Source organism: Phaethon aethereus (genome assembly GCF_964289735.1).
Source record: "Phaethon aethereus genome assembly, chromosome: 3".
Classification (NCBI taxonomy): Eukaryota; Metazoa; Chordata; class Aves; order Phaethontiformes; family Phaethontidae; genus Phaethon; species Phaethon aethereus.
The window spans coordinates 51,432,449-51,451,717 of NC_138576.1; the positions used below are offsets into that span (position 1 = coordinate 51,432,449).

The window sequence follows — 19,269 nt, forward strand, 5'->3', positions numbered from 1 at the left end:
CTTTGCAACTGAAGAAGTTTCCAGAGGAAAAGCAACTAATGAATGAATGAACCCTCTTGTTAAGAACTGGTATTTCTTGGAGACCTTTAAGTTGCAAATCAATGTTTCTTTAAAGAAGGTGAGAACAAGATGACTCTGGCATAGCCACAATGACAAAGAACATGTGAAATCAGACTGTGTGATGTGTGTGTCTCTCCAAAAAAGGCTACCCCAGGGCACTTAGTAAGAATTACTACTGGAACCTGACAAGCAAAGGACCCATCACCATAACAAGCAGTCAGCATCTGCTGCTAACTTCCACTTAAATTGGGCTTTTGTTGGAAGCAGCATCAATGCTGGTTCCAAAATCATTACTAGGACACTAAGTAAAAGGAGTATATGTTCATGATTACTGTCACTACAGTATTACCACCACTCTTCCAAGCAGCAGGAAGAATTCTGATTCAGAGACAAATTTATCCAGTGAGTACCTTCCTCTTGTAGGAATGCATGTTCGTCTTGCAAGAGGTTAATTTAAAGGCCAGCTGCACCATTCTGAGGGAGAAGAGGCAGAGACAGAGACCAGTCTTGACAATACCAATCCAGCAATCTGTTTGCTGGATTTACCAGGTTTCAGTACAGATATGAAATAGTACTTTCCATATTCCACTCCACACACTGACACACACTTGCTGAGTTTGGTAGAATAAAAACGACTTTGCTTGTCAATTACTATAGGATCCACCAGTGTGAATGCACTAGCAGATTTGATTGAAAAAAGGAAACTTTTTTTTTTTCCCTTCCCCAAACCTCTGACAAGCATCCAAGGAAATCTGCAAAGCTGATTCAATGGATGTCAGTGCTTGAGGATATTTTTGAAACTGGCACTAACAGCAAAAAAAAAAAAAAAAAAAGGCAAAACATGAGAGAGCGAAGAAAATAACTTGCTGTATTACAGCCAAGGATACTGAGGCCTGAAAAGATGGCATAAGTTTGTTCTTTGGTATCACCTGCATTTTAAGCTGCAATATAGAGGTTATGTGAGGAAATCATTAGCCAATATAAAGCCAAGGAGATTCCTCAGTCCCTAGCCAGTTGTGTCTGGCAGCGCTAGACATGAACAGAAAAAGATACCCCTTTGGGTATTTAGTGAAAGGACCCAAGCCAGTCTTGGTATCTTCGACTGTAAGAATCTAGCTCCAACTATGAAGTGTAAATCTGTAAGTGTCCAGAAACGTATGATCCTGGAGCTTCAATTAAAAAACCTCATTTCCAGCAGCAAAGTAAAAGAACAGCAAGCTGCATACGTGGCTATCCAAGTGAGTTTTGCTCTGAAAGAAGGCAACAGTGTCAGACCATAGTATGATCACCAGTTAGGAAATGGGTCTCAAACCTCTTACGGAGCTCTAGGCTCCTGTGTCACATCTAAGGTGTTCTCTGATACTGTTAGCATGATAAATTACCATTACTTAGATTCAGCCTAAACCCAAATGCGAGTTCTGCTTTCTCGTCAGCACAGGAGTAGGAAGGAGTTTCAAGGGAATATGGGATGCATGCTTTGCTTGAGTACAGGCAATGACATCAACCCTTGCATGATATTGCTTGCATATTCTGTAGTGAGCACTGCACTTCATCATTACGTTTGCAATGCTTCTGCAGCCAAGGAAATATTTTCCTAAAGCCTAAGAGACCAGCAGAAAGTTTCAACTTTAGGAAATCTGTCCAGCAGCTGAAATAGAGCTGTTTATCATGCTGCTACTTCTCCTCCTCATCCTCTTTTGGGATTGTTGGTGCTGAGCTGGAAGTAAAGCCAGGTTCTTTTCCCCGCCAATAGGAGTAAAGTCAGGTTGCTGGCAACATGCTAGGGAGGTGGCTGTACAGTGTAAAGCATGCCAAGCAGGCTTTTATAACACTTTCCCCCTTATCTTCAGCATGGCTCATAAGGCAACCAGCAGTTACTATGATATCCTTGCATAGAATGACCCCCACGCCCCCAGCTTAATGCGGGCAGATCACGTCTCCTGCAAATTATGAAGTGCTAAAGCTGGAGGCAACGCCGGCCAGAGGCAACACCATATAACTACACTAGCCCAGTTCCTGTAACTACCTAAATTGTAAACCTCATTATTCTGGAAAAGATTGCTCTCTGATAGCAGGCATCAGTTTTGTTCCACTGTGTACCAGTAAAAAACAGATGCCAGCTAAGCAGCTAGCTAATCTATTTTTATACATTTAGATCAATTGTCCCATGAATTGACATATCTAGAGATCAGGAGAATAGGATAAAAAAAAAATTTGGCTATTCCAGATTCAGCTCTCAGTGCCTTTCTGTTTTAATTATAGTTATTGTATTGCTTGCTTATATTGCAATTCAAGAATATGAAATGGGGAGAAGAGGTTATGCAGAACGTGCCAGATTCCAGGATGAAAAAGTCCACCGTGTTTTTTTGTGGTTTTCTAAGTTAAATAATTATCACACTCTTACATCTTCCTGGTCACAGATTGTATGTTTAGTGCAGTACCAGATATAGCTGACTGATGTAACCTGGCTATCCACTGTGGGACCGAATATTTAAAGAGAGCACAAGAGCTGGTTCCAACACAAACAGTGGGGAAAAAAAGACTGGGCTGGTGCAATCGCTGACAAGTACTGGAACAACTTAGCTCGTGCTCGGATTTCAGGAATGCAATTAATTAATCACTACTAAGTACCCTAAAATCAAGTGAGCCATATCCCAGCTAATAGTCCACAATATAACGTTCACAGCACGTAAGTATCGGGCAATGAAGATGTTCATTATGGTGCCAGAAATAATATTTCCAGCAAAATATTTTATATAAAGATGAAGTAATTATATGGCATGGCAACAAAAAGAGCTGTATGGTTTACAGCTGAGCTGAAAATCTGTAAGAATCTATTTCCAAAAAATACTTTCTAAAGCTGGAGACATATATGAACACTAAAGGATTAAGCGTATTCCTTCACTTCATATCACTGAGGGATATACTTTGCCTTTGATAAGTATGTCTAATATACACACCGTATACAATTACACCATAACCAAGATAGCAGACAAAAATGTACTAATGGAAAATGTTGTCCTTTTGTTCAGCAGAAAGCTGTTTGTAATTTGGAATACATAAAACAATCACAAAAGCCCTTTAAGATGACAATTTTACAAGCTGTCTGTTCTCTTATCTTTATACAATGGAGAAATCAAAATCAGAAATTAGACTCACATTTAAGAGTGTATTTGGAAATGTATGTTAAATAAAGAAAGATTCCAAAGTCAAAGGCAAAGCCCAGAGTGACTTCAGTGAAGGGCAAAAACTGGGCACTATGGCACAAAATGAAACAACGCATTGGCATTCTCCTAGCGTGCATCAGTTTGCTCGTATTTATGCCATGCTACAGATTTAAAGTGTCATTGAAAATCCATTTAAATTAACAACTCCATAACTATCATTTTTGCAGACAGTAATGAACCTTAAGTGAACCTGTGTGGGCGTATTCAAAACTGCTTCATTTTTGGAGTACCTTTGTAACTCTGAACTAGATATTATAATGGCTATTGACTTGCTCAAACTTAGATTATTAGGCTAGATTTTCAGCTGGTTGATCTGGCATAGTTCCAATGATGTCCATTTACACCAACTGGCTCATTATTAATTCAAGGTCTTATTTGGTCCTTAATGAATACTTCCACTAGTCACCTTCCCAACGGCAGCTTTAAACACTCAGATGTTACGTCCATGGCCAGAATCATCATACTCAAGAACTTAGTTATCAAAAAATAATGTTTCTTCTCTTCTTTTATGAGGCATACTTAAGGTAAACTTTTTTAATCATTTACAAAACAAACTAAAATACCTCCTGTGCTATAATTAACTAACTAGAATTATGCTTTCATACTGCATCATTTGCATATAAATATAAAAATTTCACAACCCTAAGGGGACATTAAGGACGAAACAAGACTGGAATTAAACCACTAAAGGGACAACACAGCCTTCCAGAAAAAGTCTCTTTCATAGCCTTGTCTTTTTTCTTATTTATTGTTATTTCTATCTGTCATATCTTCCTTCTTTCTCTATTGTTTTAAGATAGTTTGACATCTATTTGGTCTTTTCAATTTTACAGTGCTACCCCTGCATTTCTAAACCAAATCAGGATACAAACGTGTCACTAAGTTTGTGTGTCTTCATTTAATACATCACAGTGATCAGAAACAATTTAAATTTCACACAAAATTCAGTGAAAATATGACAGTCTGTTCCCTCAACCAAACACCACTCACAATTTTTCAAAAGGATTTCAAAAATTGAATATTTTACAATTTTTCAGCCAGATCTCACTAACACCATTTATTTCAGTGGAACAGTTAACTGTCAAACATACAAAGGAGAGCAACCACTATTTTTGATTACTGTTGTTACTAGTATTAAATAATTTAGTTTAAATATTTTAAAAAAATGTTTAGGAACTTGATGAAGCTCAGTTATCTCAGTGAAAGCCTGAGGAACCTTAATGGTAGGCTCAGTAATTCTGCCATGACACATGGAAGGTAAAAACTTTATTTTAAACTGTTGTTTTCGGGGAAAACGTTCTTCAAAGGGGCTACAGCAAAGATTATGTACCCAGTGAAGCTAACTGGAATTCCACAAGACTGGCAGTCTGACAGTGAAAGTAAGTAGGTGTACCTGAGTAACATCCAAGTAACTGAAAACAAAAATACTCTACTAAAAATAGTTTCTAGCATCTTTACTTTTTGATTGTGTACCTTTTAACATAAACTTTCAAATAATTATCTTGATCCAAATGTTTTTAATTTAGCTGTGCCCAAAGCCACAATTAAGAATTAGGCATGAATATTATAAGAGCTATATAAAGAGTAGGAAATGGTTTTCACCATGGAAAGCTTATAACAACCTTGAGGAACAAAGTTTTGTGATTAGGTAAGTACTGACTTTCCTTACCATCCAAGCAGCCCACTTAAGATGCTTAGATACCACCATGAAGTTGCACATCAAATGTACCTTAGCATATCTTGCTAAAGAATGTTATTACATACCTGGAATAAATTCCACTGACCATGTTGTGCTGGAAAGAGAGTTCTGCTGCGCTGGGTCCAGCAGCTTTGGAAATAAGCAATACAACCAAACCTCGCATCTGTAAATTATTTCGGCTGTCGTACACAAAACCCCTGCAAAAAGGAAAGAAAAAAAAAGCATGTTTTCATAATCCAAGAAAGACTCAGACCTCAGACTGCCATCATTTCATCAAGTCTTCAATATTCACATTTGTATGGAAATAAGCTGCAATTATTAATCTGATCTTTTGTCATCTTTTACCTGACACTTAAAAAGAAGTACTACTATTGCAGAGAAAAGCAAGTGTTTGGGATTAAATCTGGTTTATTTCCAAGGAGCAGCATATGTCCTCCATTTCACGTCATGTCATGAAAGGAGTATTTCAGAATAATTCAATGTGATCTACTGTAACAGGAATGTAAGAGCTTTCAGTTAGTTGTTTGAAGTACAAAAAAGCCAAAAGAAGCTTTGTACTTCAAGAGAAGAAAGGGAAAGGAGGAAAGGTACAACCAAAATCTATAACCTGCTGAAAGAAAACTGTTTACATCAGAGTCGTTATGAACAGACTGCACAATACATACAACATGTCTAAGTAAATTAGGAATAGACTTTGCAGAAACTGATGAAAGACGTAAAATAAAAGTTAGAGATAAATGAAGTAGACACAGGCTGTTTTAAACAAAAGAACTGTTTCAAATGCTGCACCTTTAAATTTGGGGTCAGAAGGAAACTGCCCCCAAAAACATCTTTGTTGAAAGCAATTCTAAATGACCACTTAGATACATCATCTCAGAAATTAACTTCTTTTAAAGCATGCTTAGTTTTCCTTTTTGACTGCAACGTCTCCAGTTGTATTCTTCCTGCCCTTGTCAAGCTGCTTTCTACTTCCTATGTTCATCAATAAGGCTAAATAGCGAGATGTATCATCCTTTCTTCCGGATGCTATCAAATTTGTAAATTAATTTCCAATAAATAAGAGCCCATATCGCTGACATAATCTAAATATTTGTTAAATAAACTATATGAAGAACTATAATTTTAGGCCTAATCACTGAAGGAACTCAGAACAGAACAGTCTTTAAAACATCTAAATGAAAATCTAAGATGTTGATCTTGGAAGTCCGTTTGAATAAAGAAAACAGATGCAACCTAACGTTTCATTTGGATTTTTTTCATTACATTTATACCACTTCACAATGCAAGAGTATCTTCAATACATCATTTCATTTACACACACACATAAACATTAAAAAAAAAAATCGTAATTTAAATAGCACCCTTCTGTATGAAAGTTCCTGTGCTACTGCAAAAAAAATCTTGACTTCTTGAGTCTTTACAAGCTTTCCTACAGCCATGGGGAAGTGGCCCAAACAATGTGTCTCAAAAAGCTCTAGGAGAAGAATGAGAGGGTCCGTCCAGGTAGCTGGTACTAGACAGCTATTGAGCTTGACCTTCACACCTGCACCGACTCCAGGCTAATACTTCCTCCTCCAGAGACACCCTCAGCTTGCTACAGCCTACCAACGCCACTGATAATTAACGTAAGAGGAGGCCAGTACGGCTTTCTACCACAACCCACAACATTTTTAGCTCTGGTGGGGTCTAACGAGCCAACGGAGGACATGGCTTTTTCTTCTGTGCCTTTCTAATAAGCCCACATCCCATTTGCTTTACCTGTAGACTAATGTGCTGGCCCACCCAGGCCAACTTAGGGGTGGGGTGTACCGAGCCTGGCGGCGCTACATCCCATGGTCTCAGCAACACGGGCTGCTGTGGTGTTGGAGAAAGCATCAACTTCTGCTACATGCCCAAAAGAGAGAGCAAGTGTGTATTGGCCTCAGACAGTAACAGAGTTTGGTTCAACTAAATCGGAGTTTTAAGAACCAAGTGGATACCAAATGGATACAGTCAAAGCTGAAATTTAGCCAAAGCAAGCACCAGCCACCAATCTTAATCTGCAATAAGGCAATTAAATGTGGAAGACATTCAGCACAGATTTTACTACTTAGCACATGAGATTCAGACATAACTCCCTGAGGAGAAACCATGCCATAAAGCCACCAGCTCTCACTTCTTCCACTCTCAAAGATCTTTTAAAACAACAACAACAACAACAAAAAACCAAAACAAAAAACCCCAACCAAACCAACAACCTTGAATAAAACTGCATAAAAAAACAGTGACAGGAAGATACTTTATAACTTTCCAGAGCAGAAAATGATTTCTCTTTGTAGATCAGTCCTGCAGGTACTTCCCAACCACTCAAACCCAGGAAAGCTTGCACAGCTCAGAATTCTCCCCAAGAGCATGTGCTGCGGTCCTGCGATGTCCACCTTTATTTTGCTTACTGGGTACATGTAGTGAGGGATTTTAAAAAGGAGGGGACAGCTGCTTGCCTTTAGCATTCTGTAAATTTATAACTTGCATACCAAGCACACAAACTTTTCTTACCAAGTTCCAAAATACAGTTAACAGAATGCAGCCAAGAGAGTTCAACACTTAAACTCTGTAGATTTCCAAAGAGCCACAATGAACATTAAACTACCCAGGAAAAACCAGAAAATATACTTATAATGAATAATATATAGTGTGTATACATCCTGTATACAGAATTCATAATTGTTTGTGGTGGTGTAAGTACTCCTGTCTTGAACGTCAGTTGACCACATTACTCACAACCACACAAGTTACGCCAATGATGCAACTAAACACAAACATATTTCCAGAACGCTATTTACAACTCCACCATTTTTAAAGAAAAATGGTTTCAGGAAAAAATTACTTTTTTCCACATATGTATGCTGGTAAAATCAAAGTGCCTAACTAAATTCAGGATCCCGGGAGAAATTAATAACACTTTTAAAAAAAACCAGAACAAACAAAAAAAAGGCAATTTATGGTGATACTTTTAACAATCAGAACACTTTGGTTTCTCATGGCCAGTGCTCTGCAGCTTGCCACGGGACAGGGTATTACAGAAGTAGAGAAGAAAAGTGTTCACCATAGGATTATAAAGCACTGGCCTTTAAATAGGCCACTGCCTAGATAGATACCACTAGAACTGAAGCACTACAGTGCTTTTACCCAAGTCAGGCTAGGTGAAGAAGCATAAAATCACCTCTGCTGAAAATACTCAGTTTCATAGCAATAACAAAAACAAGCATTCAGAGCTGTTCAGGGGAGCTGCAACACCCCTAGCAAGAACGCCTTGCATTCTTGGCAGAAAATTATTAATGAGAAGTGCAGCTGTGGGTGGGAGGGAAGAAGAGGACACAAAAATTAAATAGTGTAATAATAAGGAGCAACATGCCTGTCATTTCTACATCTAATCATAGAGCCTATGTGTTTTACATATGGTTTGGATATAATTTTAGACAGGATTTTCTATGAATTACAAAATCAGTAGTCAAAGCCTAATTCCATTCAAAACATGACTGAAGTTGTGTTACTGACATATAACATATCCACACTAAAGCAAACCGCATTAGACGTGAAACAAATAAAGCCTACAGTGATCATCCTTTAGACACAAGAAACTACTGCAGCTACTTGACATGGCTTCAGGGGTCACATTCACATTCTGAATTAAGCTCCCAAGAGATATTCCACACAAGCAACAGCTACACAAAAGTCTTCCAGATGGTGCAATTAGTGTTGATGGGTAAGTGGCAGGAGACAGGTGCCTCTAGGGAAAAAAGTGAACTAAAAGCAACCCGAGTGAAATTGTGCACACAAAAAAAGATGAATCGAACTGAGACTCTTTTGGAAAGCCTCTGCTGAACACCACACCTACATGCATAGGGTACCCAAAAAAGAAACATTAGCACGATTTTTGCTTGCTCTAAGTTACAGGCTGAGTGTCTTGCAAATTACATACTTCATCCTCAGGGAACCACATACCAAAAAAGGTTGTGAAGTCGAACACTTCTCCAATTCCATTTTGCAAAACAAAGAATTTTGGGAAAAAAAGAAGGAGGGCACCCTGCCCCCCAAAAAAACCCCAAATCAACAAGCATTTACTCTAGATGTTATCCATGTGACAGAATAACCCGTTTGAAAACTGGCAGATTCACAGTTTTAAGTACAAAACACTGTTCACAGAAAATTCATCTTACAGCACAGGGGAGCAGCGCCCAGCTCTGAGACATGCGCAGTATGACACTACAGGCACAAGAGACTCACACCACCCACTCAAGCAATGACACTGGCTAATAGCTAATGTGCTGCAAATTACACCTCCTACTACCAGAATCCGTCTGCTGCAGAGAATCAATCAAGCAAACATAAGCATTTCACTTAATGCTTTGTGTATTTCTCCACATGTGCAGCCATTTCAGGAGACCTTGCAGTTAAAATATTAACCTCCAATAATTGTCAGGTTTAACTCCATCAGTAATTCACACTTTCATTACAAAAAAAACCCCCTATTTATTGCAAGCACCATCTGTACTTTTAAGCAATCTTGCTTAAACATTGCAAAGATTTTAAATTATTTGCATGAGACAAAAAACAGCTAATGTTCTTACCCCTCTTTTCATTATATTAAACTCTTGAAATTAAACAATAGAGAGGAAATATGGCACATACAACAGTTACTGTAAGAAAGAGATGGACACAGGGGAAATTTCATGGTACCAAATGGGAGTAAAAAAAGAAGGCACAGGCAACTGTGAAGTCAACTGACTCTGCAAGTGGGTGTAGCAGAAGAGAGCATGCTTATGGGCAGTAGTGCTAGTTCAAATGTAACCACTAAGTACACAAAGCAAATTTCCAATGAAAACAGACATGATAAGGTATTTTGGAAGATTCAAAAAGGGGTTGTTAAATATTGAGTCAAATGTTTTTAGCATTTCCCAAATATTCTGCTTACGATGGAAGCAAAGAAGAGCTGTGGGATTCACAGCCCTTTCGGCAGTTACACCGGCGGGAGCCCCTCCACCATCGCCCAGGTGTGCGCTCTAGCCACAATCTTGCCCTTCCTTTCCATGCGTTTTATTGAAGGTGCTCCACTGACAAGGTCAATCATTTTGTTTCAGGTCATACACAACCTCTTGTTTAGCTACAAGGGGAAGGAAAACAGAGAGAGATATGGGGTGGTGATCAGCCATCCCTCTACTTTCCCACTTCAGACACTAAACAAAAGGAAGGGGAGAAAAAAAAAAAATCCCTCTTTCACACAGCTCTAATAAAAAGCAGCTGGGAAAGTCTGTGACACAACCAAAACCAATTATGTTGATGAAGAAGATTTATAAGCCTAGGATAATGTCATTGAAAACACAGGCTAGTTTTAGGCTGAAATACAAACTCTTCTGAAACAGAAAGCCCTCTATTCAAACTGACAACCCCAGATGTGACAACATAAACACCGTTTTAAGTCTGTAACACCTTGGGAAAGTAACTTCTATTTTGCTCAATACAGAAGGGTTATCAGGATGCACTCATAGTTACAGGTGGAGGTACATTTGAAAAAAAAAAAAAAACCTCCACACTTTCAAAATTAATTATAACTGACAATTCTATATCTAGCACTACAGGTAAGGTATGGAGCTATTTGGCAAGATTGTCAGCTTCCTTATTAGAAATGCAAGAATTCTCTAGCCTCGGGGCTTTTATCCAATTTGCTTTATTAATGACTTGTCAGAAGTAAATAAGAGAAAACTCTCCGACATACTCATTTTTTAAATGGATGTTAAACCATGGCACTATAGATGCTCTTATCTGAATCACAGGATTCACCATATGATCACACTCAACGTGCATACATTTGAATACTCAGGGCATTCAATTTCATATATTTGGTGTATGCTAACAGCAGTCTATACTGACTTATTTTCACCTGCTACTCAAGTTTCATGTATACATTAAACACCATTCTGCGCAACTTATCTTCAAAATACATTAAAAAACCCACGTCCACTCCAATGTCCACAGCCAGGTCTGTAGAGGGGGGAATCAGGCTTGTCATGACATGTGTTTCAAGCACGGTTCAGCTCAGGCAGGAGAAGACAACCTACTTCACATGAGGGAGAACAGAATTTAAAAATGGGATTCAAATTAAATATCCAGCTGACAGGAAACGATAGAAGGAGGAATGCTCTGAAACCCTTGAGCCATCTCAGCTTAAAAGCCCACCCGAGGCTGCAGATGAGAACATGTGTGTTTCAGACACCTATTCTGAATGGGCTTGGACAACTAAACATCTCTTTGCATACAGAAAATGTTTTGCAGTTGGGGGAATTTCTTTACCTGAAAAACAGAGTTGTGATGGTGATAGAGCAGATAATGGGTAATAACCCTGTGTAATGGGTCAGGCCAGGCTTGGAGGAACTGGCATTCCTGTCCCACTTTGCAGGAAGATGCTCTTACGGTAGGTTACAGGAGAGGTCATTCTAACAGCACTCCTGCTCTCCCTGCCTCTGAGCAAACAAGGGGACTCAACCCAGTAGCTTTGTGAAGCCAATCACAAAGAAACACAGGATTTCACAGACAAAAACCAAAAAGGATTTGGGTGTGAAGTCGACAGAGGCCTGTCTCTGCACTGGCTCTTCATCCAAAGGCAAAAATAAAAAGGCAATTTAGAAGTAGTGTGGCCTTCACTTATGACACAAAACAACTTTGTAATAACTTGGAATACCGCATAGTGTGATGCTTGGATAGTTAAGACTAAGATAAGATGGTAACTTAATAATGTGCAAAAGAAGAATGGTTGTGGCCCAGTGAGAAAGTACTTGCCTGAAAATTACGGGTTCACAGCTGCACCTCTATAAGCATAGTTGCTGAATAACTTACACAGACAATGTTGTATCTGTGCTTCCATTTCACTAGCAGTCAAAGAATACTTTAGGAATCACAACTGAGGGGGTCAGTGAAAAACAGGCCTCAAAATGCTCAGTTCCACAAAAGCCGCAGCATTTTTCAGGATGCAAAGAACTTCATAGATTTGGGTAACTTTTTTTTGCATTTATGAAGTCTCAGACATCTACTCACCTGGAGAGAGTGATTAACGATCACTCAGTGTACACTTAAAATACAGCTTGTATGAAATTCAGGTATTCAAGTGTCCCAGGAATCAACATAAGGTGTGTCTTAAAAATATTAGATATATTCTTCACAAACTGACTAGAAACATAAAGCAACTAAGAAATTCTTTGTTATCTTGGAAGCAGGTTGCAGGAGCACACCTTCTAGAACAGGAAGCTCCTGGAGGAGAGCTCCTAAAGTCCTTTCCAACCCAAGACACTCCATGAGAATACAAAATAGCTGCTCAGTTTTCACAGGTTTCTGCTTAGAAGGAAAAACTTTTCTTAACTAAAGGTGAAAAATTCCATGCAAAGTTTCATCACTCCATTGCTTATTAGAGGTGATCTTCACAGGAACTAGGAGTGTAGAAAGCTACGCTTAGAATGGCAGGCGGCGCACAGAACTTAGGGTCAGTTGCATCATTCCCAGAACTAATTTATCACAAGAGAAAGTCTTAAGACATCATTTTTAGAAGGATTTCTAGGAAAAGTCAGAGTACCCTTCAAGATCCGCAGAGAAACTGATCTCTTTCTGGAGTTGCTACATGTACCTATTTCTTCAGGCTTTAGTATATACCCCACATATTGTAGTACTTGCAAGAAGAAAATCCCAACAACTTTTTAAACACAGCAATGATCATAAAAGATGGACCTGCTAGGAAACTATAAGTCAGAAAGTTAAAGTTGTGGAGATTCAAATGGGCAAGATCCCACAAAAATAAAATCTTACCATAAACATGAAGTTTAAGAAAGTACAGGGGTTTGGGCGGGTGCAAAATAAATACTGGTACCCGACCTTGGTTACTTGCAGTTCATTGTACCTGAGCATTTACAGCTCCTAGAAACCAATACAGCCTTCAATTCTTGAAAGAAAAAGAAATGTTTTCCCTGGAGGCTGGAGAAACACTCCTATCGATCCACCATCCACTGCTAGTAGGTTGACTGGATTTCCTAAAGGCAGAGGTTATTGTAATCACTGCCATGAACATCAGCTACATACTTGTATGTTATTTTACAGGTTTTTTGATGTACTTATTTCATTTAGGATAGGTTATCCCCTTGGATCAATGGGAGGAGTTGCTGTTAAAAAAAATAACAAACAGAAACATTCCAAACACATTTTTCTGCAAAACTGATTACCAGCTGAGGACAAAGAGGAAAAAGTTTTGCTTAATAAGAAGGAGGGAGCCACCAACTTTTTAACTTGAATGAAGATGCACAGCAACAGTCTGAAACTAAGCTGCTTTTAGGTTGCATGGTCATTTAAGATCTGAAAACAGCCTATTACGGACACAGAAAAAAAAACAATAAAGGGCAGCTATAATAAGACATTTAGCTCAATGATATTGATTATGCAAGAAGAAGATTTTGTTTGTTTGGGGTTTTTTTGTTATTTAAATAATTCTACCTTCCACCCATCAGATCTTATAAGCGGTAGGGGCAGGGCAAAAAGGACTACCTTAAGGATGACACTAAAGACACCACACAAAAATAAAACCAACAAAATGTATTTTTGTATCAACTGCCAGTCCCTCTGTTTTTCCTGGTCAATATTTGACTTGATCTTGGAATGTGATGTGGATAGCAGGCAAGCCAATACCAAAAAATGCAGCTACTGTCTGCGTGCCATTACTCTGACCAGCAGTAGCTTGCAGGTCTGGCACCCTTGTTTTTCTAACCACAAATACTTAGACAGAAGCCTAATTTTTGTGTGTCTGATTTCTCCATCAATATTTACTTTATTTAAACTTTATGGGAGGTCTAGCACCCCACTGGCAACCAATATCAACAGGTCTACTCAAGCACAAGACTACCTTTTTGAAAATGGGCTCTCTCGGATGCAGGAATATTCTGCTAAGTGAAAGCAATACAAATATTTTGTAAGAGTTCTGTGAATGACAGAAATATGATTAGCTTCACAAGGCTAATGAATTCAGACACCTCTGGAGGTCCAGTGTCACTTCAGCAATATTGTAATTGTAAAGCCTGTCATAAAAATGTATTTTGCATTAAATAAACTCTACTAGGGAAATGCAACAATGAAACAGGTCAACTCCTGGCCATTATCTCACATGGAAAATGCTCACAGCATGTTTTACAAAGGGTTGAAACATAAAAAGGCAAAAATGTTAGGATATGTATTGTCATTACAGAATTATCTAAAAAGTTCTTTTAATCTTCTGTACTCAACAATATTTCTACATAACAACTTAATTGATATTTAGCATTGTTCAGATGAATTTATTACAAATATTTATTCCTTAAAAACACTGAGGGCTTTTTACTAGTAGTGAAAAAGACGTTCCAAGCTCTGTCCTTCACTGGATTGTTCTCACTTACACAACCACAGAATGGTAGGGGTTGGAAGGGACCTCTGCAGATCACCTTGTCAAACGCCCTTACCATGGCAGGATCTAGGGCAGATTGCACAGGAACGTGTCCAGTTGGGTTTTGAAGGTCTCCAGAGAACGAGACTCCACAACCTCTCTGGGCAGCCTGTTCCAGTGCTCCGTCACCCTCACAGTGAAGAAGTTTTTCATCATGTTGAGGTGGAACTTCCTGTGCTGCAGTTTGTGCCCATTGCCCCTTGTCCTATCACTGGGCACTACTGCAAAGAGACTGGCTCCATCCTCCTGACAGCCACCCATCAGATATTTATAGACATTTATAAGGTCACTTAAAGTGAGTAGTTTAAAGTCAAATACACACCAAGAGTCCTGTAAATACAAATTCCTTTTAAATAGAAAGAAATAGAAATTAAGTGGTTGAAAACCAACCAGCACCATTAGTCCAAATGCAGCACTTCTACATGTGCCACTAGCTGCAAGAGTTAAGTGGTTATAAACAGCAGAACCCTTTTCTAAACCGGTAGGGGAAAAAACACCTTAAAACCACCAAAAAAAGTGGAGGATTAGGACAGAATGCAAGGCAGCAATATGTACATACAGTCACAAATAGGAAAAAATAGAGATACTCCTAGATTCTATGACAAATCTATATACTCCTAAATACTACACATTGAAGGCTCTTCAATGGTTTATTTCAAGTTAAAAAAAATAAAAAACAAATTTAAGCCAACAGTGGAGAATACAGACAAACCTAGACACAACTCTTACCAGCATTATCTTCATTTAATGTTTTTCTCTAGATTACTGATTCTAGAGAGTCTCTTTTCAGTAACACCCAGCTGGCTGACACTGATAATTAAGATGAATCTTGGTTTTTACTCAGGTAAGAAATATTTTCAATGTGACCTCCACCCAAATTCCATAGTTCTCACTCCACTGTGTCAAGATCAATAATCAGGCTTGTTTGTCTGAACAGGAAAACCTCCTTTTACAAAGATGAACACAAACCCCAACAAACATCTGCCCCCTTTTCCTGGATCCTGAGCTAAGCATCAGATAAGCTCATTAAGTTACTGGCGGCATGCTTTAAATTTATGAAGTCATGAAAGAAGATACAACACAAAAATACTGAAAGCATTTTACAGTGAAGCAACTGTTAGAAAAAAAAAAATCACTGGAAAACTTTAGAGATTTTCTATTCTTTTTCCCCCAGAAAATACAAGATTTTAGAAGGCTTGAGCTTTTAAGCAAACACTTGTGGTTTTGGAAATGCTGGTTTCCATGGCAACCACTAAGGTTTTCTTTATATAGCATTATAAACAGATGGTAAAGACCGGTCATGTTTGCTTCTTTGCCAACATATCAATAGAACTGCTATACTACTCTACCTCATGTATTAAAGTTATTAAGTAACTTGGGTATTTGAGCAACATAATCTACAAATCAGACTTGCTTAACTAGTACTTTTTTTTTTTTCTTCCATAAACACATGAAGATTCTCAACAGTAAAGTCACTGTAGTCTATATAGTCAGATTTCTTTGGCAAAGCTTTTTATAAATGTTTTCTCAGCACTTGCCATGCAGGGTACATTACTACCACAAATATGAATCTGACAGGGATTAAAATAATTAATTCAAACAGGAAATAGAAATGTGACTATATTTACACCCAGTGGTATTGAAGTGTGCTTTAGAATTACGTTTTTGTTGTATTACATTTGGAATTATTCAGAGAAGATGTAGAAAAATGTAAACTCACCTTCCTTACATCATAAGTAGAGATTATTCTTGCAAGTGATTTGTAAAATAATAAAAAAAAAATCTCTGCATTTTAAACTTTCAGTTGTAGCTATGGCATACCATGTACAAGTGTTCTTTTTTTATAGATGGCTGGAAGAATCAAGAGAATTTGATTTGCTACAGCATTTGATTTGGTACCTCTCTGGAAAAGTCTGAAGCACTAATTACTAGCAGTGCAAGCTAACAGGCTTTTGCCATTGCATCAGGCTTACTCCTCCAGTGTTTTAGCTGTTTAATATGTTTCATGCCACAAATGAGAAAACAAACAAACAAACAAACAAAAAAGAGTAGAGGAAAGACAGAAGCTGAACTCCCATCAGGTTTACTGACCACATGTCAGGAGCCCAAATTACACATTTTAGATCAAAGTATCACCTGTATTCTAACCAGAATACAAATTACTTTATTATCAAACAATTGAAAGTATCAATAATTCTGATCTAACTCTCAATGAAATTCATGACATTTCAGTCAGTGCTTGCACATGAAGCTCTCACAAAACAGTTAACAAAAATCACAAATTCTCTATTTAAGTCTGGTGGTTTTTTCACTAAGCAGTAGCATCTCAAGGACAAATGTAAATCTAAAAAGTTATCTTTTCTTTACCCCAAATACAAATTTCCAGGTATTATCCAATCTCCTACCAATATCACAGCAGTCAACACTAATAAACTTGAGATTAAAAAAAAATCCCCACACAACCCAAAGCTCTCAAAACTCACTCAACTTCATAAAACAACCAATAATACATTTTGGAAAAGTGTGAACTACTAAAGATGTGAATATGTTTGGCAAAGATCAAGAGGATAAGAAGCATTCCATATGCACAGAGGAGCCAGAAATATGCTAAGGTATGGATGAGAAGTCTTCCTGCACATCAAATGGGACTGCATTAAGCAACAAATTCAACAGATAATCACACACAATTTTTCTGTTGCTAGTTTTATATTTATCCGTTTGATACCAGGCAAATGATACACAAGTACAATTTAACAGTGGGGTCCATTCTGCCAAAACTGCCACTGTTTCCAACAGTGCTTACACTGTAGATACCTAACACTACTTAGCATAAAATTCCTACCTTGGTTTGGTTGCACAAGCCTGTTCAGAAGTATGCATTCAGATGACAAGAAGTCCCTGTTGTTGTCTATGCCTTCAAGGATCAAGCCACTGCCCACTGCTGTGATCAACACTGCAGCAATCCCAATGTACTTCTTGTCCTTCTAGGATACTGTTGTTCACCTGCTGGCTACACCAAAACTCATCACTTCCATGTCCCAGGTGATTTAGCTCCACCATAACATAAATCCAGTGTTAATCTTTATGTTTGATACATAAACTTGATCAGTATCAGGTGGAGGAGGATGAGGTTAGGGAACACTTAACTAAGTCAGATGTGCCCATGTCCCTGGGATGCACCCACAAGTGCTGAAGAAACTGCCTGATATTACTGCCAGGTCACTCCATGATCTTTAAAAAGTCATGGTGATCAGAGGAGGTTCTCGAGAACTGGAAGAAAGCAAGTGTCACTCCTACCCTCAAGAAGAGCAAAGAAGAAGCTAGGAAACTACAGGCTAGTCAGATTCAATCCCTGTGAAGGTAATACAGCAAGTAACCCCGAAACAGTTTTGAAAACACATGAAACAAGCTGATGATCAGCAGTAGTCAGCATGGATTATAAAGGGGAAATCATGCCTGACCAACCCGAGAGCCTTCTGCAGTGAAATGACTAGCCCAGTGAATGAGGGGGGGAGCAGATGTTGCTTGTCTCAACTTTAACAAGACTTTCAATACTGTCTCCCATAACATCCTCACAGATAAAGTAATGAAGTACGAGAAAGTGGACGGTGAGGTGGACTGGAAACCAGCTGAACAGCCGGCTTCAAAGGGTTGTGATCAGCTGCATGACATCTAGTTGTAGGTCAGTAATTAGTGGTGTACCCCAGAGGTTGAAACTGGGGCTAATATTGTTTAATATGTTCATTAATGGCCTGGATGATGGAACAGAGTGCACTCTCAGCGAGTCTGCAGATGACACAAACCTGAAAGAAGCAACTAATACACCAGATGGTTGTTCTGCCATTTGGAGGGATGTGGAGAATGATCAAACAGAAATCTCTGGAAGTCTTGCACCTGGGGAGGAATAGCCCCAGGCACCAATATAGCTAGAGGACTGAACAGCTTTGCAGAGAAGGACTTCTGGGGTCCCAGTGAACACCAAGATGAGCATGAGCCAGCAAACATGTCCTTGCAGCAAAGATGCCCAACAGCCTCCTGGGCAGGATTAGGCAGAGCATTGCCAGAAGGTTGATGGAGGTGGTCCTTCGCCTCTACTCAGGACTGGTGAGATCAGGTCCCTGGTAAAACAGCCACAGCCACAAAGTTGATTATGGGATGGAAATGTTTCTCATAGGAGAGAGGTTGAAAGAGCTGGGGTTGTTTAGCCACAAGAACAGAAAGCTCAGGGAAATCAATACACATAAACAGCCAATGGGAGGGAATAAAGACGACAAAATATTTAACTTCATTCTTCCTTAAACGAGCACAACACAGGTATCTGCGTTAAACTGCATGGGAATGGCAGCTTCAGAGTGAATCAGGAAATGATCCTAAACAGGAAGACTACTGAGTTCAAGTATAAGCTTTTCATTTCATCCTCTATTTCACTGCCTATGGCTTACTTATTTTTGTCTAAAGGTTTTAAGGATTATTTTTGAAAAATCTAAAATTTCTACAGCTGAGAGACACTAAAAGAATAAATTATTTGGACTTTAATATTAACAGGACTCCATTAGTGGTGTCTCTTTTTGCACAAGAAAAAAAAAAACATTTCAGAACAATCAGAAAATGCAACTAAAGCTACAAAGACAGCTGGAGGTACACAGGTAGGGGTAAAACCTTTAACTAGTATTCCAAATAAATGAGACTTCAGTTTAACAAAGACCTTTTAAAAGGGGTAGCAAACCAGAACAAGCACTGCGTGAAGGGACTGAACTTCAGACTGGTGAGCACACAGAACACCAAGTTTGGAA

The 19,269-nt window shown here is 38.6% G+C and overlaps 1 protein-coding gene across 1 annotated transcript in view; it reads right to left on the reverse strand.

Moving 5' to 3' along the window:
* Positions 1–19,269, reverse strand: part of PDSS2 (decaprenyl diphosphate synthase subunit 2) — a 121,154-nt gene that overhangs the window by 66,386 nt on the left and 35,499 nt on the right. The window contains exon 2 of the mRNA XM_081997113.1: positions 5,052–5,183. Within this exon, the coding sequence (XP_081853239.1) occupies positions 5,052–5,183 (132 nt within the window). The remainder of the gene's footprint in view (positions 1–5,051; positions 5,184–19,269) is intronic.